At 59.7% G+C, this 25480-nt stretch overlaps 2 protein-coding genes across 2 annotated transcripts; both read left to right on the top strand.

Annotated features, from left to right (window-relative positions):
* The first annotated feature begins 4591 nt into the window (after window positions 1-4591).
* LOC142077075 (maestro heat-like repeat-containing protein family member 2B) lies at window positions 4592-17116 on the top strand. Its single transcript, XM_075139242.1, has 23 exons — window positions 4592-4719; window positions 5295-5382; window positions 6713-6835; window positions 7389-7554; window positions 7945-8043; window positions 8579-8730; window positions 9044-9187; window positions 9750-9842; window positions 10331-10400; window positions 10512-10625; window positions 11105-11178; window positions 11507-11626; window positions 12084-12191; window positions 12387-12546; window positions 12946-12986; window positions 13284-13425; window positions 14149-14201; window positions 14595-14702; window positions 14956-15075; window positions 15271-15393; window positions 16224-16385; window positions 16596-16718; window positions 17045-17116. Exons 1-23 carry the CDS (start codon window positions 4592-4594, stop codon window positions 17114-17116), a joined length of 2583 nt encoding a protein of 860 aa, XP_074995343.1.
* A 687-nt stretch (window positions 17117-17803) lies between these two features.
* Window positions 17804-24220, top strand: LOC142077074 (maestro heat-like repeat-containing protein family member 2B). The gene is made up of 10 exons (XM_075139241.1): window positions 17804-17812; window positions 18611-18719; window positions 19650-19747; window positions 20186-20338; window positions 21756-21901; window positions 22147-22309; window positions 22602-22795; window positions 23409-23546; window positions 23735-23846; window positions 23991-24220. The coding sequence occupies exons 1-10, from the start codon at window positions 17804-17806 to the stop codon at window positions 24078-24080; spliced, it is 1212 nt and encodes a 403-aa protein (XP_074995342.1). The 3' UTR covers window positions 24081-24220.
* Window positions 24221-25480: the final 1260 nt, after the last annotated feature.

Below are 25480 nucleotides of genomic sequence, written 5' to 3'. Positions count from 1 at the left end.
GGTTCCTCCTCTCCTTCTCTTTCTCCTCGTCCTTCTCCTCCGCCTCTGTATGTTTTATCCTCTGCATGTTCATCCTCCTTGTGTTCTTCTTGTTCTTCATAGGCCTTCTCCTTATATCCCTCCTCCTCCTCCTCCTCCAACTCATCCTTCTCCTATTTCCTTCTGTTTTTCTTCTTCCTCTTCCTGTTACTCTGCTGTTCTGCTTACCCCCCTGTTCTTTATCCTCATCCTCCTGTTCCTTCTGTTCTTTTTCCACCTTCTCCTCTTCTTCTACTTCCTCCTCTTCCCCCTCCTTCTCCTTCCTTCTCCTCCTCCTCCTGTTCTTCACCCTCTTTCTCCTCCTCCTCCTCTTCTCCTACCTCATATTCCTCTTTTTCTTTCTCCTCCTCCTCATCCTGTTTTTCCTCCTGTTCTTCCTCCTCCTCCTCTCCTTCCTAATTTTCTTCCTGCTATTCCTCCTCCTCCTCTTCTTCTTTCTCTTCCCCCTCACCCTCCTGTCCCCCCTCCTCCTTTTTTTTGAAAGAATCATAGAATGGTTTGGGTTGGAAGGGACCTTTAAAGGTCACCTAGTCCAACCCCCTGCAGTGAGCAGGGACATCTTCAACAAGATCAGGTTGCTCAGAGCCCCATCCAATGTGACCTTGAGTGTTTCCAGGGATGGGGCATCTACCACCTCTCTGGGCAACCTGTGCCAGTATTGCACCACCCTCATCATAAAAAATTTCTTCCTTATATATTTCTGTCTCCTCCTTCTCCTCCTCCTCTTCCTCTTCTTATTCCTGTTCCTTTTCCTGTTTCTCCTCCTCCTACCTCCTCTTCTTCCTCCTCTTGCTCATTTCTCATCTTTCTCCTCCTCCTCGTCCTGTTCCTTTTCATCCTCGTCCTGTTTTTTTCCTCCTCCTTCTCCTCATCTTCCTTCCTGTGTTCCTCCTCCTCCTCCCTCCTCCTCCTTCACTTTTTCCTCCAACTTCTCCTCATCCATTTCCTTTTGTTTCTCCTCATCCTTCTCTTGCACTTTCTCCTTGCCAATTGCATGAGGTTCAACAAGGCTAAGTGCCGGGTCCTGCACCTGGGTCATAACCCCTTGTACTGGGCACTGGTGAGGCTGCACCCCGAATACTGTGTTCAGTTTTGGGCCCCTCACTACAGGAAGTGGTTGAGTCACCATCCTTGGAGGTGTTTCAAAGACGTGTAGACGTGGCGCTTTGGGACATGGTTTAGCGGTGGACTTGGCAGTGTTAACGGTGGGATTCGATGATCTTAAAGGTCTTTTCCCACCTAAATGATTCTATGATTCTATGATTCTATTAATTCCCTATTGCTGTCGTCTTCCTCTTCTTCTTCCTCCTGTTTTTCCTTTTCCACCTCCTCACTCTCTTCTGCCTGTTCTTCCTTCTTCGGTACTTCATCCTGTTCTTCCACATTCTCCTGCTGTTCTTCCTCCTTCTCCACCTGTTCCTGCTGTTCTTCTGCCTCCTTCTCCTGTTCTTCTTCCTCCTCTTCCTCCTCAGTTTTCTCCTTGTCCTCCTGTTCCTCCTTCTCCTGTTCTCCCTATTCTTCCTCCTCCCTTCCTCTTTCTCCTCTATCTCTTTCTTTTCCTCTTCCTCCTGCTCCTCCGCCTTGTCCCGTTGCTTCTGTTCTTCCTGTTCTTCCTCCTCTTCCTCCTATTTTTCCTCATTCTCCACCTTCTTTTCTTCCTCATGCTCTTACTTCTCCTTCTCCTCCTCCTTGTCTTTTTATTCCTCCTCCTCCTTTTTCTTCCTCCAACTCCTCCTCCTGTTCCTTTCCTTCCTCCTCTTGTTCAGCCTGCTCCTCCTCCTCTCCTTTTTCCTCCTCCTCTTCTTGTTCTTCCTCTTCCTCTTTTTTTTGTCCCTCTTGTTCTTTGTCCTCCTCCTTGTGTTCCTTCTCCTCCTTCTGTTCTTCTTCCTCCTCCGCCTTTTTTTTCCTTGTCCTCCTCATGGTCTTCCTCCTCTTCATCCTCCTTGTCTTGTTCTTCCTAGTACTTCTGTTCTACCTCCTTCTCCTCTTCCTCTTTTTTCCTCCTCCTTCTCACCTCGTTCTTCCTGTTCCTTTTGTTTTTCCGTCTCCTCCTCATCTTCCTCTTTACCCTTCTCCTCCTCCTCTTTTGCCTTCTTTTCCTGTTCCCCCTGTTCCTTCTGTTCTTCCACCTCCTTTTCCTTCTTCTGTGCTTTCCCACTGTTTTTCCACTGGTTCCTCAAGTTACTACTCCTTTTATTGCTCTTCTTCCACCTCTTGTCTCCTCCTTCTCCTCCGTGGTCCTTCATTGGATTGTCTCCAGTACGTCCATGTCTCTTGTACTGGGGAGCCCAGAACTGGACACAGCGCGCCAGGTGTGGCCTCACCAGTGCTGAGGAGAGAGAGGGGAAGGATCACCTCCCTCCACCTGCTGGCAAGACTTCACCTAATGCAGCCCATTCACCGGTTTTGCAGGAAGGACACATTGCTGGTGTCCCCCAGGTCCCTCAGGGCCTATTCTGTCGAGCTGCTTTCCAGCCGGGTGGCCCCCAGCATATATTGGTGCAGGGGGTTGTTCCTCCCCAGGTGCAGGACATATCACTTGAGCTTGAAGTGTCGTTCAGACAGGTCTTCTCTAAACATATGGATCTCATTGGTGCCCCAACCGAGGTTGACTGAGTTGAAGAGCACCTAAGCTGCTCCTTATTTGTGCCGTTAGAGATTTCTAGAGATTTCTAAGGTGGGCAGTGGGGAGGATAGACTTTTTTTTGATGGTGTCTCATTGCTTATAGAAGCTCTCATTCACCAAGCCTGGCTCGAGGTTAAACTAACCATGTGACAAAGTGAGAAACTGTTGGAGATGGCAGACCATGAAAGGAGAAAACTGGTTGGCCTAGTTAAGTTAAACTAGTGAGACAATAAAGGGAAAAACTGCCAGACAAAAGACACGGAAGCAGAGCGTCAGGGTAAAAGGGTGAAGGAGGGAATAGAAGGTGCAGCTGTTAATGAGCTGGGGATGCCCGGGGTGCCAGTCAGAAGCTCTGTACCTGCTCCGTGCAGCCTGCAGCAAGACAAGAAACCCCCTTGTGTAGTCTGAGAATGGCATGCCTTTTGGATCCGGTGCCAAGTTCACTGGTCACCCTCCTGATCAGGGTCAGTCTGTGCCCAAAGCCGCTAGCATCCGCAGCACGGTGTGGGTGTTGTGACGTATCGCATGCTGTGATCGTGGGGTGGTGTTTCTCCGTGTAGGGGGAAAGGTCTGTTACAGAGACTGCTGCTCTCCCCAGGTGCACACACCAAAACAGACTGATGAAAATACTCTAAACCAATAGTCCTGCAAAGAAGCAGTTGTTTCACGTGCCCTCGGGGGCCATCTCCAAAAAGCTGAATTCGCTGCACAGAAATGTCACCTGGATCGTGCTGCCCAGAAGGCAAACCACAGCTTGCCTAAAAGGCCAGTCTAAACACAGAAAACACCGGACAAGCTGTGGCCCACACAGTATCAAATGACGGGCCAGTTTCTCCTCCTGTTACTCACAAGCTCCAAAGCTGTCATCTGCAGACCAACCTCTCTTGCAGGGTGCAGCACCTCCCTTATTCTTTAGGCAGTCAGACAAACCAGCATGGAAAACTACGATCAAATAACAAAGTTGTCTCAATTCGCCTGCGTCCTGACTGAAGCGGTAACAGCCCCACACCCAAAAAACCAAGAGATGAGCACATATCCAGCCTTTCATAAAGACCGGAGGACCCTATGGAAATTTCTTTCCGAACCCACAGGCAATCCTATGCCTGCCTAGTAGCATGAAGGGCTTGGCTATGTGTGCATTTCCTACTGTGGTAGAGATGGCAGAGTAGGAACCAGAGTTCTGGTCATCCTTTCATCATCTGGATTTTTGCTGAGAAACCTTCTAGGAAGGTCAGCTTTCCCATGCTCATCCACAGTCCAGCAAACAGCAAAAGGGTATTCCATTTGAATATGAGTCCCCTTTGTCTTTTCGTGACGCAGTTGGGTCTGAAGGGTTGGAGGTCTCCAGTTTCTGCCCAGCTCGGTCCTGGCTGGAGAATGGGAGCAAATGTTCTTGGAGGAGACGTAGGGGTGGGCACACACAGACACAGGCAGGAGCCTTCTCTTTGGAGAAAACGAGGGCAAGAAAATGCAGAGGGCAAAGGCCAGGTCAGTCCCCTCGAGACCACGTTGCCTCGCGTCATAGAATCATAGAATCATAGAATAGTTTGGGTTGGAAGGGACCTTTAAAGGTCACCTAGTCCAGTCCCCTGCAATGAGCAGGGACATCTTCAACTAGATCAGGTTGCTCAGAGCCCCGTCACACCTGACCTTGGATGTTTCCAGGGATGGGTCCCTGGAGGGGGACGTGGATCGGGGACAGAGCTGGGAAGGGCTGTCTGGAGAAAGTCTTTGCTAAAACTGTTTGAGGACCACGAGCAAATTCAAGATGGAGAATGGGGAAATCCTGCATTTCTGGGCCTGTGGCGGTCCCCAGGGTGCTGCCATGTCCAGTCCCCGCCCCATGGTGTGTCCCCAGCATGTGTCCCCGTGTCCCCGTGTCACAGTAGCCCTCTGTGGGGTGCCACGCCCCACACGGGCATCACAATGGCCGGGCTCTATACCTTGCTCCTGGGGCTGGTGCTGCCCCAGTTTCTCGCGGATTTTTGCCCGGAGAGAGCAGTGCATCGATCTGGGAGATCCTGCGGCCATGAGGAGGATGAGAGCGCTCAGAGGTGAGGGGCTGGCGGGAGGTTGGGGGCTGATGCCTGCTGGAGGCAGTGTCCACCCCAGCCGGGTGCTGGGGGCTGCGTCCCCATCACCTCTCATCCTGCTGCCAGGCACCTCTGAGAGGGCTCTGGCTCCATCCTCTCCCTGCCCTCCGCGGGGCAGCTGGGGACCGCTCAGACAACCTGGCCCGGCCGGCTCTTGTTGGGGCTGCCCAGCCGCAGCCCCCCTGGCCTCTCCTCGCAGAGCCCCATGTCCATCCCCTGCCCAGCTCAGGGCCCCCGCGCTGGACTCGCTGCAGCGCGTTGCTGCCCTTCTGTCACTGGGGAGCCCAGAATGGGCCCAGTCCCCCAAAGTGGTCTTCCCACTGCTGCGGTGAGGGGAAGACTCCCTCCCCTCATCCCACTGACTGCCCTCTTGCCAGTGCAGTCCAGCACAGGCTGTTAGTGCTGGGGGAGGCTGGGGAGATCCTCACCCCTCCCTGGTGCGAAGCCCCGCAGCCAGCAAAACCGTTTATTTCTTTTCTTCCAGCTCTCTGCCCATGCCTGGGTTCCCAGTCCAGACCCGCGCGTTCTGAGGACAGAGGCAGGGCAACGGGGACTGTCCCTGCAGCCGTCACTACCTTTGCGGCTGTCGGGACTTCTCTGCTAAAGCGGCTGCAAGACAATGAGGTGAGGCGGGGGGGTGAGGGCTCCCCTCCATGCCGCTGGCTTCCCTGGGTGCTGCGGCAGAACGGCACCTCTGCCCTCCTGCAGGCGCTTTGTCCCCCAGCGCCGATCCTGCCGCTCAAGCTGGACTAATGCCACCGCTCCCCGCTCCTTTCCCCAGGAGCTCGCAGCACTCTCCTGGGCAAGGCAAAGCCTCTGGCATAAATCCCAGCATCTCCCAGCGCCTTTGCCCAAGTGCCCGAGGCCCCTCCTTAGCTTTGGTTTGGGAACTGTCCCATCACCGGGGCTCCTGCCTGTGCCCCAAGGTGCAGGGTGCTCGTGGCTTCCCCTCCTCAGGGCCTGGTCTTGTTCCCACACCTTCCCCTTTGTCACGGTCCATTTGGATCTCTCAAATTTACAGGACAACGTACTCTGTAATTGTAATTGAAACTTTATTTCATGAGCTCATTAAGAAATACAATAAACAAACACGACAAACAGGGGTTCAATCGCCTTTTGCCCAGACTAGTCTGTGACGTGAATTCACTTCTTTGCCAGTCAAGTCATAAGGTTTCGTAACTTACAACCCGTAGCTCTTAATATCGTGCACCTATGAGCAAAAAAAGAATTAGTTAGCTAGCCGATGGGGGGAGGGCCCATCCTGCCTCCTCCGTCACGGTGCGGGCGTCCCCTGTATCACACCGGGAAGCACGAAAGCCTCAGCAGTTGAGCTGCTGTTGGATCCGCTTCAAAAGTTTTCTGAGTAAGCTGATGTTTTAAACCCTCCAGCTTGGAGGTTTGGTCTCTACCATTTCCATAAGTTAGTGGATCCTAAGGTTTCTGAGGAAACTGCCAGACAAAAGATGATGCTGCCGCAGACAGCAATCTGCAGTGATAATGGCTGCATCATGGCCCTGCAGCTCTTTCTGGCCACCTGCCCTGCCTACGTGGGGCTCTTGCTTTGACCTAATGGCACTGCTCCCAGCACACATCAGGCCTTCGCATGAGCTGGGTTAGCCAAAATCTAGGCAGGAGTTGAGTGAACAGTCACACCCTTCCTCGCCTGGCACTTTCCCTCTGACCTCCGCCGTCTCCCGTCCTCGGGAGTGACTTCCGAGGCTCCCGCACGGCCTTTTACCCTGGCGGAGTCGATCTCCCTGTCTGGCTCTCTGCTGATGTCAGAGGCGCCGCGGAAGATCTTGCTGTTCCCCGTGGCTGTCCTGACCGATGCCTGCAGCTCGTACCTCGTGCCCGTGTCACACAGATGATTTGGGGGGCAGCAGGTCTCTCTCGTGGCTCCCTGGGAATGAGGGCAGAGCAAGTCCCATCACTCCCCTTCGTGGTCTGTCCCCAGGGCGACCGAGTGGAGACATACCGGGAGCTGGAGAGCGTCTTGCAGGGAGACGACGGCTGCTTGACGAGCGGTGTCGTGAACCGCCTGATAGCGGAGGCGTCCAGGGACATGCGAGCAGCCCAGGTGAGCTTGTTCTCTTTCAAGGCCACCAAAGCAGCCTGCCTCCGGCCCTGGTTTTTGGGGAAATAGAGAGAGGCGCAGAGATGTTCCTCGGTTATTCAGACCCAGCGGAGGTCCTAAGGGAGAGGCTCTGGGGACTCGTCATTACAGGGAATTTGGAGAGGGGACGCAGAGAGCTCTGCAGAGAAGCGGACTCAGGGCTGTTTCTAACTGAGCGAGAGCTGGGTTCAAGCTCAAGGTTATTTCTCCTGCCTTGAGGAGGAGCCCTGGGAACCCACCAGCCCCACGGAGAGGTCCCAGGGGGGTGTCGAGCCTGCGACAGTTTGTTCCTGGCATCTCCATGGAGAGGGGCCAGCAGCACAGGGTTGTGCCGGGGAAAAGCCTCCCTCGTCTCGCCGGGGAGCTGCTCGCCTACCCCAGGGTACAAGAGGCGGCAGCTGCCCGGCCCCGAGCACAACTGTCCCGAGGGGTCTCGCAGAGGAGACGGGGTCATTCAGCCTGTCCGAGTGCCTCAGCCGTTTTTCTTGGGAGTGTTTAACCTGTGACGCTTTTGCAGGGTGTGACAGGTGATGTGAAGACGGCCGCTAGCGACGTCCTGGTGGCGCTGGCCCGCTCCCACTTCCACTTTGTCATGTCCGAGCTCCAGAGCCACCTGAAGGCCATGGGGAAGGTCCCTGATGAGATTGTGCTCCTCACCGTGGGCAAAATGGCCCGCAGCTATGGTACGGTACTGGTTTGGGTATGGGTCTGTGCTAATGGGGAGAGGGGATGCTCCCCCTCCCTAAGTGCTCTGTGTTGAACGGGGGGGCTATGGAGTTGCTGTGCCTCCTTGCTCCGTGCCAGGGCCGGCTGGCAGCTCTGCCTTACCAGCCCGATCCCAGTTTCTGAAGGGTGGGAACCCGTTGGAGACAAAGCCGTGGGGTCTCTGCCCCCCACTGTCCTCCCCATTTCTCCAGAGGGCTTCCTGTGTCCCCCTTGGGGAGGGCAGCCCTCCCCACGCCCTCTGGCATGTCGTGCATGGCCCAGCAGCCCCAGCCCTGCCAGGGACGGACCCCAGTCTCCCACGTCTCTCACTGACCCTCTCGGTCCCTCTGTCCCTGCCTGCTCTGCAGCTCTGCGGTGCATCCCCTTTGTGGGAATGACGCTGCTCGCCCTGCGCGCCGTGCTGAGCCGGGTGGGGAGTGGCCGGATCCTGCGCGCCGTCTGCAGCGGTGAGTGTCGGCTCCTTGGCCGGGGTCCCAGGGGCTGGGGCTGTGGGGGCCTTCGATGCCTCCATGTGATCTCAGAGGGAACGTGGTGGGTGTCAGCCCGCAGTGAGGTCAGGCCTCGATGATCCCAAACTGCTGTGAGTGTGTAGAAGAGAGGGGGAAGCCCGGGAGGTTTCCGCGCGGCGAGGAATTCCCGGGTCCCTTCCCACGGCTTCTGTTCCCCTGCTTTCCTCTGGGCTTGAAATGCCTGCTCTGAAAGGGCGTGTGTGTGGGAAGGGAAGGGGTGGGGAGGGGAGGGGCTGCAGTGAGAAATGCTGGAGGGGAACAGGCCGTTGAGGAGGAGAAGGTGTGATGGGGAGGAGGAGAGAAACAGCGAGGTGTTTGAATCCAGACGCCTCAAGAGCACACATTGCCCTCAGATCCAGATCTGGTCCTGGGCTGAGCCCTGCCAAGCCGGGGACTGTCCTCAAAGCGGGCTTGGGCAGGGCGTCCCTGCTGCAGACTGTCACATGCTGCCTTTTCCTTTCTCCTGGTGCAGTTCTGGAGCAATGGTCCAAAGGAGTCAATACCTACTTTGGCAACCAGGAGCAATGCCCCTTCCCTCGCAAGGGGGTAGCACAGATCTGTGAAGCCATTTACCCGGTCTTCTGCTATGCGGTGGCAAATTGGCTGGACTGCAAGGAGGAAGAGGTGAGAAGTGCTGCTTTCCACACCTGGGGCTGCAGCAGAGATCTCCGTCTGTGCCCAGTGCGGTGCGAGCAGAGGGGTGAGGGGAGGGGTCTCCGTGACGGGAAACAGCCGAGTCCTGGGGCCTTTCTGCAGGGAGGGCTGGGGTACCAGCTTGGGGAAACGCTCGCTCTCCTCTGGAGTGAGCCCTTCTCCTGCAGGGCAGAAGGGAGAGGGAAACCCCTCCCAGCGGGAAGGGCAGACTGGTGTCCAGGGGGTGCTGAGCGCTAGGCAGACCTTCGGCCCTCCAAGCAGCGCCTCTCCCTTCCCTCTTCAGGACAAGCAGGCTGTCCTCGGGGCAGTGGCTGCCATGATGGAGGTCCTTCTGCATGAGGAGCAGCACCGAGAGCATGCCTGGGAGCAGGTCTTCTGGCTCCTGCACCAATATCAGGAGATCCGAGACACCTCCCGGGTCACCAAGGTGAGGTCACCAAGGCGCAGGGCCTGGCATGGCTGCTGGGGTGGGTCTGTGCGAGTGCCAGGGGGAGCTGGGGAGCTGTGGGGTGCCAGGAGGAGCTGGGAAGCCCTTAGAGGAGAACAGGGAGAGCAGAGGAGGCCTGAAGCTTCCCGGGCTCTTTGGGCAAGAAAAGAGAAACGCGGGGTGGGGCAGGAGGGAGGCAAGAGTCCCTGGGGCTCATCTTCTCAGGAAGGCAGGCATTGCCACCTCCCTGGGGCTCTGTGTGCGGGAAGAGCTTTGCCCTAATGCCCAGGGCCGTGTCCAGCCCCGTCCATGAGGGGCGAGGTCTGATGAGTGGGAAGTGCCGGGAAACTGAGTTGTCAACCGCGGGCTCTGTTCAGAGGAAGGAGACCCTCCTGATGTTGCTCTGAGGGGAGGGCAATCCAGGAGTCCCATGCAGGAGGGTTTAGGGTTTTCCCTGGGAGCTGGTGTTAGGGACTCCCCTTATCCCAGATGTGCTGGATTTTCCTTTCCCAAGTGCCTTTAGGTGCCTTTAGCCTCTTCTTCCTCCCCCGTTCTCTTGTAGAGCCTAAGTTATGTCTTGGACGTGCTGGAGGGAGTTCAGACCCCAATCCCACAGGGCACGGCTCTTGCCATCAGCACCGCTGTGCATCGCCAGGTAAGGGGAGCCTGCGCCCTGCTGCCAGCCTAATTGCCATGGAGGGGAAAGACCTGCCAGCTGGCAGGGCAGGGCAGGGCAGGGCAGGGCGTCCCTCCACCGGGACCTTCCTGCAGGCCAGGAGCACACCAGGATTTGTGATCCAGGTGCCACCTTAAGGCTGCAGGAAGCCTGATCCGGGCTGTTTGGAACGGGCCCGAGGGGCAGCCCTGTTCCCACAGCAATTTCCCTCTCGGCCAAGTCGCAGGAGGACTCTGGCGTGCTGGCACCCTAAGGGCAGCCTTTTGACACTGTCAGCCTCAGCTCCTGGGCAGCCTGGGCTGCTGCAAACCTCTGTGTGTGCCCAGGGCCATCGTTGGGTGGGCTGGGTTTTGGCTGTGGGTCCTGTGCCCAGGGAGCTCAGGGAGAGGGGAGCAGAGAGCACCGTTTCTTTTCAGTCCCTCTCAACGCTGATGTAGCTTTCTCTAAAACGCACCTTGTTCCCACAGCTCTCCGATGCGACCAAGGAGCCTGGCCCGGCCCATAGGGCAGTGCTGTCCCGCTGCCTCGTGCTGCAGGGTAAGGAGAGGAGACTGGGCGATGCCCCGCCGTGCCGTGGCAGCTCTCTCCCTGTCCTTGGTGGTCAGGAGCAGCTGCCTGCTAATGCAGAATGCGATTTCTTCCCCACAGCACGAATGTGCCCCGCGGAGACGGTCGTGTTTCTGCGCTCCCAGCTGAGCAGTGGGAGCGAGGCCGGTCGCGTGGCAGCCCTGGGCCTGCTGGGAGCGCTGGCCCACTCTGACGGTCAGTGCCCGGACCAGGGACACGAGGCAGGGGTTGGGGCTGCTGGGCTGAGAGCAGGAACGGGCTGAAAGTGGTGCACCTGCACCCAAAAGGAGCTGCAAAGAGCAGGTCCCCCAGCTGAGCTGACACCCCACAACAGGGATTGAGCTCTCCCCCGGCAGTTAGAAATGGCGGCACCCCAGGGACGATGATCCAAGCTCAGTAACACAGACAGGCTGGTGGGTGGGCGGGTGGGCTGGTTTGCACAGGAGCTGCTTGTACCCATGCTGTTTGTGTCATCCTCTGTGTTACCACATTACCATGGCTTTCAGTCCCTGTAAAATAGCTGCGCCTCTGTGGCTACGCCACTGCCTCCTGTGAAGTCAGAGTCAGGCCCCACTTTTCTGTCCCGTTGGTGTGCGAAAAACTTGGAAGCTTCAAGGGATCCCTTCTGCCATCAGGGCTTTGCCTCAACGCACACCTCTCCATATCTCTTCCAGCACCTGAGACGAGAGAGAAGCTGCCCCAGGTGGTGGAGGCCGTGCAGTCGGTGTGCAACCACCCGAGTGCCCAGGTGAGCTGGTTTGGGAAGGGACAGTGCCGCCAGGGGAGGCAGAGAAACCCGTTCCCTTGGGGCAGAGCTGGGGTGCCTGGGGAAGCGCCGGCGCGTTGCCCAGGCAGTGGGTGATGGCTCCTCCCCGGGGAGAGCTGGCAGAGTGGAGCAGGGAGGTCGCTGTGCTCCGTGGGGCAAGTGCCTGTCCAGCTTGGTGCTGACGCCGGGAGCAAAAGCTTCTGCCGTGCCCTTGTCATCTCTCCACGAGCCACAAAGGCTGCCCCCAAGCAAAGGCAGCTTCCCTTTGGGCCTTGAACAGGAGGAACGTAACCGCACTCTCCCCTGGCAGGTGCGGAGGGCGGTTCTGGAGTTCATCAGGGAGCTGCTCAGCTCCGGCTCCCAGAGCTGCTGGGCATGGGATGTGGTGGGGCACATCTTCATCGAGTTCAGCCGGACCTCGGGCAGACTGGTAAGGGCAGAGCAGGACACCCAGGGCTTTGACCAGTGCCTGGACTGTGCTGAGAGCTCCTGCAGGCGTCCTTGGCCATGGAGAGCTCCACGCTGCAGGGCCATCAGCGCTGGCACTGCCATTGGAGCGGCCTCCAAATGGCTGTTCCTTGTGGGTTCCTTGGCACCGCGCACAGCCCTGCTGAAGGGCAAGTTCCTCACCTCTGCTTTGGTGTCATGACAGCAGCATTTGGGCCCTGGGGTACTGTGCAGACAGGCAGCGGCGCTCTCTGCTCCCAGGCTTCCCAGTCCTTCCCAGGGTCCGGGACCTGGTCCTCAAGCTGGGTCCGACTGTCCTTGTCCTCCTTCAGGAGGTCAGTGCTGCCGGGAGGCTGGCACAGGAGCACTGGTGAGTCGTGCCTGAGCCTCGTCGGTCAGGAGCTGAGAGTAACGGGGGTTTTGCCAACTCTGTCTTACAGGTGGCAGGAGGCCTTTTTGCCTGGGAAACGCAGGAGGATGGAGCTCTTCGAGCCCTGTGCATGGACATCCTGGGCTCGCTGGATGTCTCTCTGAGAGGGATGACCAAAGTGAGTTGCCCTCTGCCCTGCTACTGTGGCTACTTCTTGCCTTCAGGACATTTTTCCTCATGCTCCCCCATGCCCTGAACCTCTCCCCTCACGTGTGCTGAAGCACCCAAGGCTCAGGGAAGCGCAGACCATGCTTTTTGTCTTTGAGCTGAGTGGAAATGCCAATGTGGCGAATTGCCCGGTTCTTCTCTGCAGCTCCTGTGGCCGAGGCTGCTGCAGTATGTGGTGCCAGCCCAGTACAGCGGCATGCTGATCCCGCTCTCCCGCTGCCTCCGAGCCCTAGTTGAGAGACGGGAGAGAGCAGGGTGCAAGGAAGAAGAGGAGGAGCCGGATGCCATGGACTCCCAGGAGCGAGGTAGGAGCCCCAGAGAGTGCTGCTGGGTTTGGCCAGGGGTCGGGCCAGTCCATGTCTCCCTGCGCCCCACCAGACCTGAGCAGGAGCCAAAAGGAAAACCAAAGGGCAGAGTCAGGCTCTGCTGCTGGATATGGGAGGCTCTGCCCTGCATTGCCCCTTGCCCGGTGCAGGGGCACAGCTCTCCTGCTCGCAGCACTCTCCTGGTGAGCCAGGGCTCATTCCTGGCCATGCTGGAGCTGCCTTCATCTCATGCTGGGCAGCCCTGGGAAGCCCCCCCGGGCCAGCGCTGTGGCAGCACAGCTGCCCTCAGCCCTCAGCCTTGTGCGGGGCATCGGAGGTGCAAAGGGCAGGGCATGGCGGGGGCTCGTTGGCTCACCCAGCCTTCCTTCCTCCCCGCAGCCCAGCTGCCGGCGCCCCAGGTCCTGTTTGTTCGACTGCTGGTGAGTAGTGGGGCCCTGGGGAAAGGGCTTTTCTGGCCAGGGGTGGTGGGAGAGCCCAGGGCAGAGATGCTGCTGAGGCCAGCGCCGGGAGCCCCTGAGGAGGAGGCGGCATGCCCGAGCCTGCCCGAGCCTATCGGGGATCCCACTCCTTTCTCGGGGCTGGCAGCACCCCGGGTGAAGCCATCGGCTGCCTGCTGCTGGCCGAGCGGCACCGAGCTCCCTCCCTGCCTCTCTCCCTCCCGGGAGAAGCTGTGGCTCTGGCAGCAGGAGCGACCCTTCTCTCCTGCCCTTGCCTAGGTGGTGGCGGCGGCTCCTAACGCGAGCAGCGAACGCGCAGTCGCTGCCTTGCAGCTGCTGCAGGCGCTCCATGGCAGGATCCACAGAGCCTTGGGGGCGGCGTGGGCGACCGAGATCCCCCTCGTGCTGCAGTACCTGGAAGGTAAAGAGCAAGTGGGGAGGGAGGCGCTGGCGGGGAGGGAGGGGGGGCAGGAAAATGCAGCTTCCCAGCGTGAGAGAGGAAGAATTGTCCCCAGTTGCCCAGCGCTTGCTCTGCTGCCTTTCCCCTTCCAGGGAGCCAGCACTGAGGCTGGGGCAGCCGTCCCCTGGCATCAATTCGGCCCAGGGGATGGACGGGGCCGTTGATGTCCCCTTGGATGGCAGGCCTTGGTGGCACCCCCATGTCCTGCCCGGACGGTGTTTGGGGGAGGGACAGGACTGGTGCTCCTGGAGCGGGTGCAGCCCCTGGCTTTGGAGGACCAAGTCCCCAGGCCAGGCCAGGTTTGCAGCAGCCGTCCTTGGCAATAGCCAGGGGGAAGGGCTGCAAACGGGCAGAATGCGGTGGGTCATTAAGGAGAAAATGTGTGTTGCTGGTGCGTGCTGTGACTCAGTGGTCGGAGTTGTGCTGGGAGCTGCAGTCAAGCGGTGGGGATCAGCTGCGGTCAGTGCGTCCTTCCCCAGCTTGAATCAGTGGCTCTGAGAAACGCCCCTGGGATCCCTCCCGTGTCTTTGGCCTCGCGAGGGCTTTGGCGTGGGTGCTTGTAGGCCTTTTCTAGGCTGATGGCCTGGGACTTTTGGGAGGTCTGACTGCAGAGGAGACCACTGGGCTCTTCTTTGGTGTGAGGTTAAACAGCAGCGAGAGCTTTTGCTTCCTCTTGCTTTCTAGGAAGAACCGAGAGCTCCCTGGACTCTGCAGAGTGGGAGCACCGTGTGCTTAAGGTACAGCATCCTTGCGGGGGGGTTCACAAATAAAGGGGGAGAAGAGGGAGCAGACAAAGTTGTGGGAGGAAGCTCGGGGCTGCCTGTGCAGGCACCAGGAGGTGGGGGCACCTCCTGAGCACCCCGTACATCCCCCCGGAGTAGGTGCCTGCCCGCTCAGAGGAGCTGCTGTCTGCACGGCTGATGGCTAATGCTGTGGCACGCACCTTAGAGCTGCCGCCTCCTCTACGTCCGCCGTGCCGGGGGGTCTCGCCGGAGGTGTTAGGAGAAGAGGGAGGCTGGTGAAAAGAGGGTTGGGTGGGGCGGGGGAAGAGACCGCCGTTCCCGGCAGCTCCTGGAAAGGGGCCTGGCCAAGGGCAGGGCAACACTCGCTTCCTCTCCTGTTCACCCCAGTTCCTGCGAGCGTCGCTGGAGCCCATTGAGGACAAGGCCTGGACCGTGGGCCTGAGCCGGGAGCTGAGCCAGCAGCTGGGCAGCTCTGCCCCCGGCTCCTGGGAGAAGGTGTGTCTCCTGCCCTGCGCTGGGGCTGGGACCGGCGCCGGTGCTCTGCCCACGCAGGCGGTTTTCATTGCTTCCCCTTCCCTCAGGCTCCCCCAAAAGGAGCTTCGCTTGGGGTTGCCCCAGCGACTGGCTACAGCCTGGCACCACGGCCGGCCTTGCCCGCTCCCAGGGGCAGTCGGGTCCGCCTGGGGCCAGCCCTCTCCTGACAGGTCGGGCTGTGACCGCATCTCGGGCTCGGCCTCTTCTCTTTCAGCTTTTCCTGTACAAGGCTCTTGGGACGACGCTGGCAGCTTGTCGGGACCTCAGACACGTCCAAGGGCAGGTGCTGAGGTTCCTCCAGGAGACCAACCCTGTGGAGCTGTCTGAGGCCCAGGTGAAGTGACGCTCACGTCCTGGGCATCCCCTGCTGTTCCTGGGGAGAGGGAGGGCTGCTGGCCCTGCTCCAGACTTCCTTGATTTCCCCCTTGCCGCCGTTTCCCCCTTGCTGCAACGTCCTGCCTGGCTGTTGTTGCTGGCCACGTCTGAGTGCCTGGGCTGGAGCTGACTCCCCGTTTCTCTGTGGTTGCAGGGGATGATTTCTGTTGTGTCCCACGCTGCCGAGAACCACTTCCACCTGGTCTTGGACGCGGTGACTATGTTCTCAGACGCTTTCACCAGAGCCTGGTTCCGTCAGACTTCCACGGGCCGGAAGGTAAAGGATCCAGGGTTTTGCTGTCTGGCTTTCCTTTTTTGGCCTTATTTCCACTTCTACACCTGCGGCAGCCAAACCGTGGCAGCCGTCTTTAGATTAACCCTCTTGTAAGAGTTACATGAAGCCTGTGTTTCGGAGGGGACATCCTGGCACTGGGGCCCCTGAGGTGTCTTTGGAAAGGGCAGGGTTTGACACCTTGTGGATGAGAGCCACCCAGCCGGGGCAGCTGCAGCGGTTGCTTGCTTGCAGCCACGTTGCTCCTGACTTAACTTCAGCAGGAGCTGGCGACAAGGTGGGGTGGGCACGGTGCAACACTCTGCCCCTTCCTGAAAGCTGGGGGCTGGGAGCAGGAGCCTGGTGAGGTCTCGCTGGCTCTGCTCCCCCCCGGGGGCTGTGGGGAAGCCTTTCTGGGCAGGGCCGGGCCCTGCAGAGAGAGCGGTGCAGCCTGGCCTGGGGAGGTGAGCAGGCTGGGCTCCTCTGCACCGCTGACCCGCGCAGGCTGCGCGACTTTGAGCAGCACCATGGCAGGCTATGTCAGATACCTTTCCACAGAAAGGTTCCAGACAGCTCCCCGACCTCTCAGATCAGTGGTAAAACCGCCAGCAGCGTGTGCGATGCTGGCTGCACCTCCTCCCCATCCCCACGTGAGAACCCAAGCTGCGGGATGGAAACAGCTCCCGTCCCCGGAGCTCGCAGCTCGAGGAGCGGCTTGGGGAGCTGCTGGAAGGTGCCCAGGGAAACAAGGAGCTGGTGAGGGTGGGGGCAGGGCCTGCCACAGGAGCCCGCAGGAGCCCTGGGGCTGACGTCTCGGGGCATCTCTGTCGACACAGGTACAGCGGCGGCGGAAGATGGAGAGAGCCCAGGCTGTTTGCGCTGCTCTCATGCGCACCTACAGCGGCATTGCGCTGCGTGCCCCCAAGGAGCAGCTGCTCACCCGCGTGGACAAAGAAATCGTGGGCAACATCCTGCAGCTCTTCAGAACCCAAGAGAGGGTAAGAGCACGGGGCGCACAGGGCAGGGATGCCTGGGTGCCCCAGCTCCAGCCTCTCAGGGCTGGGGTGTCCCGAGATGGACGGTCTCTTTCTAAAGATCCCCAAGGAGGGGTTGTCCTCAATGTCCAGACCCAACCGCCCATGGGTTCCCCCTGCCCATGCTCCTCCCTCCAAAGAGTTCACGGGGTGCTTTGCTCTCTCTGGCCCCAGGACTTGCAGCTCAAGCTCGCCCTGGTGCAGAGCATCACCGAGGTCAGCTGTGCCATCCAGGCCGTGGGCGACTGCGGCAGCTTTGAGCTGTCCTTAAAGCAGGAGGCGACGTGGACCCTGCTGGTGAGTGCCCGTAGCCGGGGCAGTCGCACAGGGGAGTTTTGGGCTGCGCCATCAGACGGGTTTCCCCAGAGGCACGACGGTCTCGCAGCTTCATGCGAGCTCCTGGAGCTGTCCCCCGAGTGGGTGGGGCCCATGGGTGCTGATGCTGGGTGGCTGTGGCTGGGGAGCAGGGTGAGGAACCCTGCGGTGCCTTTGGGGATCTGTGGGGGTGACAGGGCAGTGTCTGCCCAGGCCTGGCAGCAGAGCCTGTCCCCGGGGGAGGTGGGAGGCCTGTCCCGTGTCCCTGCCCTCTGCCAACTCTGCGCTTGTCTCTCTGGGACTTGCAGGACTGGATAAAGGGGGAGCCCTGGGACTCCGTGGTGTACGGAGTGTTTCAGGTCCTGGAGGAGTTGAGGTGAGGTCTGTTCCCCGGGCGCTGGGGACTCCCGGTGTGCCCCATCCCAGCTGGTTGGGGCAGCCCCAGTGGCCTCGAGCACGGGGCCGGGAGCTGCTGGGGCTGTGGAGTGGGAGGGTGTTCCCCATTTCGGGTGTCTCCCAAAGGGAAGGGAGCCCCAGGGGTTCCTTAACCTGGGGGTGGGGGGTTGCCTGCTGCCTGGGAGGAGGCAGGAATTGCTGGAGCTGAAGGCAGTGCTCACTGGCATGGGCTGGGGGTGTTGCATTTGGGGCCCTCGATTAGGAGGAACCCAGCTGTGGTTTGAGCCACTCTGGAGAGGGCTAGTAAATGCCCTTTCTGTTTTCTCTTCTTTGTCCTCTGGCCAGCAAGCTGAGGCCACCTCTGAGCAGGGAGGAACATCGCAACCTGCTGGCGGTGTGCTGCCAGAGTGTCTTGTCCTATCCGTCCAAGGAGCGGATGGACAAGGGAAGGAAGACAGTGAGGGCAACTGTGAACATGCAGGTACCCACCGGCAGTGCCTGCCCGCCTCTGGGTCAGGATCCCACCTCGTGCACCCTGGCAGCCCCCATGATGCAGAACCGCATCTCTCCTTTCCTGCTTTCAGCTTCTGCACAGGAGAGGCATGGAAGACCTGGGCCGTCTGATAGCAACGCTTCTGGAGGCAGAGAAGACCTCTGCCTGCTTTGACGACATGGTCCATGTGAGTAGGCATGGGGCAACAGGGAAAGTGTGGCGGGGGCAGAGAATCGAGGCCTTAGCGGGTGAATAGCAGGTGGATACCTTTCCTGTGGGAAAGTGGGGCTTTGGCTGCTCGCTCCGAGTCTGTGCGTCTGGCTGGGGCCAGGGGCTGAGCTGGGGAACAGGAGCACCCAGCCACTGCAGCCTCAGGACAGGCAGAGAAGTGGGCCCTGCCGGAGGGAAAGCCAGGAGCCAGCCCCGAGCTGGGCGAGAGCAGCCTGGGGGAAGGCTGGAGTGGGGAGACGCCGGCAGGGAAGCAACACCTGGCTCAGGGCAGAGGCGGTTGGAGAGAGTGAGGCGGCGGAGGCAGCAGGGCCAGTGCTCGGTAGGGCCGGGGGCCGTGCCGGGAGGGGCCAGAGAAGGAGGGAGAGGGAGAGGGATCTCGGGGAGAGAAAGATACCTGTTGCGAGAGAGATGCACCCTGCCTCAGGTCCTGAAGGGCTGGCTCACCTCAGCCGAAGAATGGAAGCAGGAGAGAGCCCTGCGGGTTTGCGCCCATGTGCTGGGAGCTTGCAAAGAGCGATTTGAGCTCATGGTGAGTAGGGACCCGCCGCATGCCCTGGTGCCCCCTTCCCACCATTCATGGCCCCGGAAGGGAGCCCTGCCCAACTGGGTGCTGGGTTTCGGGGCTCCTGGGATTATGGGGCAGCCCTTCTGCCTGCCCCTCTGCCTGGTCGCTGCTCAGGGAGCAGGATGGGCAGTAGAGGCGAGCGGGTGCTGTGGCTGCCTGCGACCCTTTTCCTGCTGCTCTCCCCTGCAGAGAGGACGTCCTTGCAAGCAGTTTGGCTGCCTGGTGGGACTGCTGGGGACTCTGAGCAGCGACCGCCAGGAGGCATGGGTCTGCCTCGACTACCTTCTCCAAATGCAAGGTGAGGAGCGCGGGCGCTTCCCAGCCTTGCTCAGCCTGATCCTCCTTCCCTTCCTGGCCTGGCGCCAGCGGGGTCCCAGGTCCCCGGGAGGGAGGGGGGAGGCAACGTGCTCGGCTGGTTTTGTGCCCCCACCCTGTTAACCCTCTGCCTCCCTGGCCATCTCAGGAAGGATCCCTGGGAGAGGGTCGCTGAGTCCCACCTCCCTGGGGCATGTGTGAGGCTGAGTGGTCAGGGCCATCCCCCACTGCTGTCTGAGAGCAGCGCGTTGTCACCAATGCTGGGGGCTGTTCCACTCCACGTCTGTCCCCCTCCACGTTAGAGAGATAGAGGGTGGTCAGACAACTCGCTTGGATGAGGTCCCTGACATTTCGGAGGGTGCCTTCCCCTCGCTCCCTGCCTTGAGCCTGGAGAGAGGGGCAGCTACCCAGGCAGTCTCCGAACTCATCCCTGCCAGGGAAGTCATCTCCTGCCGAGCACAAGAGAGGAAACCAATCCGCTGCCCAGAGCAAACTGGGCAGGGAGGAGAGATCTGAGCTGCAGGCCCGGAGCGTGCTGCAAAGGGTTGTGTTCAAACCCTCTCCTCTTCAGGCAGCAGGGTCTGCCTGTGCTGAGGAAGTCACGGGGAGGCTTCCTGCCTCCCAGAGATGAGGGTGGCCTGTGCGGGAATAGCGGACGCAGCTGCTGGGAGCAGAGGCTGCTGAAACCCTGAAGCCCCAGCAAACGGTTCAGGAAGGAAGAGGGCTCTTTCCAGCCCGTCATTTGTCAGCCATTTATCGGGCTCAGGAAGTCCTGCTGCACCGAGCTCCGGAGGGCCCTGGCTTTCCCTGTGGCCTTCACTGCCACCACTTGGGTTCTCCTTTACTGGTATCTGGGGCCAGAGGTTGGGTTTCTGTAGACGTGACTCCTCTTTTCTCCTGGTGTTTGTTCCAGACAAGACCGTGAAGGCAGATGAGAGCAGGTGCCTTTGTGAGGAGCTGAACAGCCCAGGCACGAAGACTCAGATGGAGACCTGTACCAAAATAGGAAAGGTAACTGGCCCCAAAACAGCAGGGTGGGGCCCAGCTCCTGGGCTCCTGCACGCCTCCCTGCTCCCCTCCAGTCTCTCGCTGTCTCCAGCGCAAGCTGTCCAGGACGGCTGTTGTCAGCAAGTAGCAGGAGGCTTTGAGACAAGGCTGTCGTTTAGGCACGCTGGAGCAGATACCATGGTGTGTGCGTTTGTGCGCGTGTGTGTGTGTGAGTGCTCTTGTCAGAATACAGATTTGGTAGGTGAGCAAACAGCATGGGGGAGGCACTTCCAAATCGCTTAGCTGCATCAGATGTAAACACCACTGCATGCACAGCAGGAGGGACAAGTGATTGCCCCCTCCCTGACTGCCAAACTAACAGTCCCGTCAAGTTTCCTTTCCTTTCTGAATTGCTGGAGCAGAGCTGTGACGCGGTCTCTCCTGTTCCTGACTTCTCTCCAGGCTGTTTGCAAATGCATCCCTCCAGCACAGGCTACGGACTTTCTGACTGCCGTCCTGGACAGCTTGCTGCGTGTCACACCCAGACGTGCAAGAGCAGTGTGGAAGTGGGTGTTCGTCTTCCTGGTGGAATGCAGAAAGGAAATACTCCAGGAGGTAAAGGAGACCTTTTTTTCCATTTGACTTTGCCTTTTCTCCTGTTGGCTGTTGCACTACACCCTGTGCAGTTGGCATGGGCTCAAGAAATGCTCAGCCTGTGTGCCGAGCCGACGGGCTACTGCTGGTCTGAGTCATGCATTAGCACCTGCTGCCGGCTTCTGCTCCAGCTGGTGACAAGGATATGGGCACTTCTTGTCCAAAGTCTCACATTGGTCCAGGTCCTTCCCATGAATGAGGTGCCAACCTTGCCGTTCCTCCCCTTCCTCCGTGGGTCACTGTCAGTCCTCCCTGCCCTGGGACCCACTTCGCCCTGCTCTTTCTTCACTGGTCCCCAATTCCCTCTACTCTGAGATTTGCTGGGCACGCGAGGTTTTCCACAGGTTGGATACTTGTTCATTGCTCTCCTTGCTTTCCCCGACTGTGGTGTTACCCAGCCTGCGAGGTGCCCTTCCTTTAGCCACCAGTTGCTGCCCGTTTGTAGCCTGGGAGCCTCTGGCCTCATGCTCTGCCTGCCCTTTCAAGGCTCCTCTTCTCCTCCGCTCGCGCTCTGCTGCGCTCCACTTGGGCTCTAGGGCCACCAGCAGCTCGCTCGGCCCAGACCAACCCTGTGGCTGTCCGCCGCTGGCAGAGGTCGGTCACAGTGATGGCAACCACGGGTGGCAGCCCACAGGATCGCACCCGGCTGAGCTAAAGCTCACCCAGCTGTTAGGCTGCTGCTGTTAGGGCCAGGGCAGGGCGTCCCTGTGCCGTCCCTGCAGAGCCCACGGCCGCTCCGGGCCGCGGGAGCGCCGCATCCGTGGGCCGCGGGGTCACCCCTTGCTGCTTCCCCAGGCGCAGAGCAGCTGGTGGCTGCACCAGGGGCCAGAGGTAGGCAGCCGTGGGAGAAGCTGGGGTCTCCCACGGGCCGAGGGACCTGGCTGCCTCCTTGTCCTTATCGTGGCCACGGCTTGTAGCTTCGAGGGAAGGCCCTCTGTGTGAGGAAGGGGTTGGCGCTTTGGGAAAGGAGGGTAGAGGCAAGGAAAAGTGTCCCCGGAGAAGTGGGTTCCTCTGGAAGGAGTCACGTGCCCTTGCACAGGCCCTGCAAGGCATCTTCAGGGTCTCGAAGAGCGTGTTTGGTCTTGCTCCTGCATCGCTACAGACACGTGGGGAGAGCTGGGTGTGAAAGTGCTGGGTGTGAAAGGTGTCCGTGTTTTCTGTGTGCACACAGGGCACGCAGCTGCTCATACGGCTGTGCCAGGCACATGCAGGGACTGAGGCTCCGCGTGTGCGTGCGTGCGTGTGCGTTCGTGCGTTCGTGCACACAATTGCCAAGAGCACACCCAGCTCCAGCCGTGAGCCAGGGTCAGGCAGGGTGGAACCTGCAGGAGGGGTAAAGGATGCACCGAGCCCTTCTTTCTCCTCTTCTTCCATTCAGGTGCCAAAAATCCTGAACACCCTTTGCGCCTACATGCAGCAGAGCACCCACAGGCCCTTCCTGCTCCATGCGGTGTTTCTCCTTGCCCGCTTTCACCGGGAGCCCGTGATCAGCAGTCTCCTCCAGAAAGGCCTGCTCATGGACAGGTACGTGCACTGCCCACGCCCCCACCGTAGTCGAACAGAGACCCCACAGCTTGCTCGTACTGGGGGGTCCAGTTGAGAAGCAGGTCTTTTTCTTCTGCCTGAACAGTCTTGAGCGTTGCAAGACTGCGTGCTCGTGTCCCTGCTGTGCGTGGGGCGTTGTAAGCCCCGTTGCAGATGAGGAGGTTTGAGGGCAGTGCAGGGCTGCGGGGATACGGGCTCGGGGGTGAACGTCTGTTCCCTTGCAGTGACACGGTGGAGCTGTGGAGGAGCCTGGGGAGAAGCATCCTTGGGATTCAGGTCCTGAGGTGCTTAGTGGAGAAACTAAACAGAGCAGGAAACAACCGCCTGGGAACTGACTCCTCCGCTTGTGAGCAGCACAACCGTCAGACTGCTCTGGAGACTCTGACGGTACGTGGAACAGCAGACACGTTTCTGCAGCTTTCATCTGCTTTCTAACCCATGCTTTGTCGCGAGGGAATCGGGTGCCCTTTGCGGATGCCCGTGGAGACTCCCAGGGCGCTGTGCTGGGCCGGCCTCAAGGAGTGTGGGGAGCCAGGACGGTTTTGTGCTCCTGAGCCACAAGGCTGTCGCAGAAGTGACAACTGCAGACAGTAACCCCCCGCCCCAGGCAGGTGGGGGAACCAGGCGGTGGGAAGCGGCCTTGCCTGAACAGGTGGTTCTTGGTCGTGTTTCTCTGCAGATCACCCGTGCCATCTCGGAGGTGGTGCTTTCCCTGGGGAGCACGGAGGAGCTCAGGCAACTGCTTCCCCACCTCCTTCCCAGCCTCCTGAGGTGGGCCAGTGAAACGCTGGGCGAGGAGAGGCTGCTGTCCCCCACGAGCAGCTGGAGACAACTGTTCCTCGAGGGCTGGGTGCTTGAGGAGAAGCCGTGCAGGTAAGGAGCCGAAGGGCCGGATGGAGGGGCTGGCTTCATTTCCCCTCGCCAAGGCACGTGGCTTTGTGGGGCTGAGGGAGTGCTTCACCTGCCCTGCTTCCTAGACGTGGAAACCGGTCATCATGGTTGGTTTTACTTCTGTTCGTTCCTGGAGAAACTCCAGCTCCCGGGCGGGAAGGTCTTACGCAGCTCGTACTGCGGGCGGCTGTCATCTTGCCTCCTGCATACCCTTGCATGCACAATAGCATTGCGCTCCCTCAGTGGACCCCCGCTGGGAGCAGTGGCTCTCGTGGGCACCGGTGTCGTTCTTTGCAAAATGCTGGTGGGAAGAGGTATTAGGTGTTGCCTTGGTTGCCATCTAGCATGGAGTCAGTCTAGGGGCGTGGGTTTTCTTCTGCTTCAGCGGGTTTGGGGCATGACGAAAACGCCAGTGTTGCTATCTGCAGCCTTGAAGGCTGTGAAGCATCATTTCAGGGGTATTTAGCTCGGCTAAAGATTAAGTCTTCCCCTAACGTGCTGCGATTTGAGATTTTTTTGGGTTTGTGGTGGTGTTATTTGGATTTGGTTTGTTTTGTTTGTGTTTGTTTATGTTGTGTTCTGTTTCTTCTGCCAGGATTTTCCTTTCAGCTATAGAGTTGGTGCTAGGGAAATGCGTGGCGCAGAAATGGATGCAGCTGCTCTTGAATCGGGCGGTGTGGGCTCGCCTGGAAGACCCCCTGGCTCACCCTGAGGGGGTGTGTCTGCTGAGCGGGTAAGAGCCGCAGGGATGCATCTGGCTGCCTCCCTGGGAAAAGGCTGCTGGGACCCTTCCGGCGTTCCTGGGAAGCAGTTCTGAGCTAAAGAACAGTGTCTGCATCGGAGCAAGGGAATTTTGGAGACCTGGCCTGTGGCCTTCCTGGGTAACTAACTGTGTGTCCCTGACTTGTGTCCCCTGCGCAGCGTCCTGCTCCGTGCTGGGCTCGTCTCCCCCTGCCTGGTGAAGAACCTCTTGCCGTGGCTGGATTCCTGCTCGGTTAAGCTGCGGGTGACGGCTGCAGCTTTCTTTGCTGAGGTAAGGTGGGGGTGGGGAAGGAGGGGTTCGAGGGGTTTTACTGAGATGCTGCCGCTTGGGACGTCTAGCTCACTAGACTCACTAGCGCGAGTGGCAGAGGAGCGAGATTCTGCCATCCAAACGAGCGTCTGTCTTCAAACCCAGCTGGAAAGGGCGGAGCGCGAACTGAAAGCCATGAAAGAAACGGCAGCAGAAGTCAACAGCTGGAGAAGGAACATGAGGAGACGAAGTTAATGCTCCAGAGGAAAGAGGGGAAGGCGGCTGTTGGCAGAGGGCTCAGGCAGAAGTACACAGGGAGCAGGAAGAAACCCCGCAACTGTGGATTCGTCCCCTCTGACCTTGTTGAAGGACTTTCAGATGAGGGTTGACCTGGTGACACCAGAGTCTCTCCAGAGACAAGTGATTGGCAGCAGGACACAGCTGATGTCTGCCCTGTCTTCCTGGATCTTCTCATTAAATCTTTTGTTAACGATCTCTCTGCGTAGTCTCGCTCTCTCTCCTGGGTGTATGTGAACTGAAAGGACGGGGTGCCAGCTACTGGGGGGCTGGTGTGGGAGGACTGGGTGCCAGCTACTGGGGGGCTGGCGTGGGTGGACTGGGTGCCAGCTACTGGGGGGCTGGTGTGGGAGGACTGGGTGCCAGCTACTGGGGGGCTGGCGTGGGTGGACTGGGTGCCAGCTACTGGGGGGCTGGTGTGGGTGGACTGGGTGCCAGCTACTGGGGGGCTGGTGTGGGTGGACTGGGTGCCAGCTACTGGGGGGCTGGTGTGGGAGGACTGGGTGCCAGCTACTGGGGGGCTGCTGTGGGAGGACTGGGTGCCAGCTACTGGGGGGCTGGTGTGGGTGGACTGGGTGCCAGCTACTGGGGGGCTGCTGTGGGTGGACTGGGTGCCAGCTACTGGGGGGCTGGTGTGGGAGGACTGGGTGCCAGCTACTGGAGCCAGCCAGGGGGTGTAGGCACCATGCACCCCCGATTTGTGGTGCCACCTACTGGTGTGGGTCCCAGTGCAGCTAGTGGAGTGAGTGGGGTGTCCCAGTGCAGCTAGTGGAGTGAGTGGGGGGTCCCAGTGCAGCGAGTGGAGCGAGTGGGGGGTCCCAGTGCAGCGAGTGGAGTGAGTGGGGGGTCCCAGTGCAGCTAGTGGAGTGAGTGGGGGGTCCCAGTGCAGCTAGTGCAGTGAGTGGGGGGTCCCAGTGCAGCTAGTGCAGTGAGTGGGGGGTCTCAGTGCAGCAAGTGGAGTGAGGGGGGGTCCCAGTGCAGCTAGTGCAGTGAGTGGGGGGTCCCAGTGCAGCTAGTGGAGTGAGTGGGGGGTCCCAGTGCAGCGAGTGGAGTGAGGGGGGGTCCCAGTGCAGCGAGTGGAGTGAGGGGGGGATCCCAGTGAAGCGAGTGGAGGGAGTGGGGGGTTTCGGTGCAGCGAGTGGAGGGAGTAGGGGGTCCCAGTGCAGCCAGTGGAGTGAGTGGGGGGTCTCAATGCAGCTAGTGGAGGGAGTGGGGGGTCCCAGTGCAGCTAGTGGAGTGAGTGGGGGGTCTCGGTGCAGCGAGTGGAGGGAGTGGGGGTTCCCAGTGCAGCGAGTGGAGTGAGTGGGGGGTCCCAGTGCAGCTAGTGGAGTGAGTGGGGGGTCCCAGTGCAGCGAGTG

The sequence above is a fragment of the Calonectris borealis genome, unplaced genomic scaffold (assembly GCF_964195595.1).
Source record: "Calonectris borealis unplaced genomic scaffold, bCalBor7.hap1.2 HAP1_SCAFFOLD_141, whole genome shotgun sequence".
Classification (NCBI taxonomy): Eukaryota; Metazoa; Chordata; class Aves; order Procellariiformes; family Procellariidae; genus Calonectris; species Calonectris borealis.
Note: the sequence above shows the minus strand (reverse complement) of the source record. Positions and strands in the feature narration are given on the sequence as shown.

Coding starts and splice junctions, on each gene's coding strand:
- LOC142077075 (XM_075139242.1), top strand. CDS start 4,592: ATGGCCGGGCTCTATACCTTGCTCCTGGGGCTGGTGCTGCCCCAGTTT. Junction 5,383..6,712: donor AGCGGCTGCAAGACAATGAG/GTGAGGCGGGGG, acceptor GTCTGTCCCCAG/GGCGACCGAGTGGAGACATA. Junction 11,179..11,506: donor GCAACCACCCGAGTGCCCAG/GTGAGCTGGTTT, acceptor CTCCCCTGGCAG/GTGCGGAGGGCGGTTCTGGA.
- LOC142077074 (XM_075139241.1), top strand. Junction 20,339..21,755: donor GAAAGGAAATACTCCAGGAG/GTAAAGGAGACC, acceptor TCTTCCATTCAG/GTGCCAAAAATCCTGAACAC. Junction 22,310..22,601: donor CTGCTCTGGAGACTCTGACG/GTACGTGGAACA, acceptor GTTTCTCTGCAG/ATCACCCGTGCCATCTCGGA.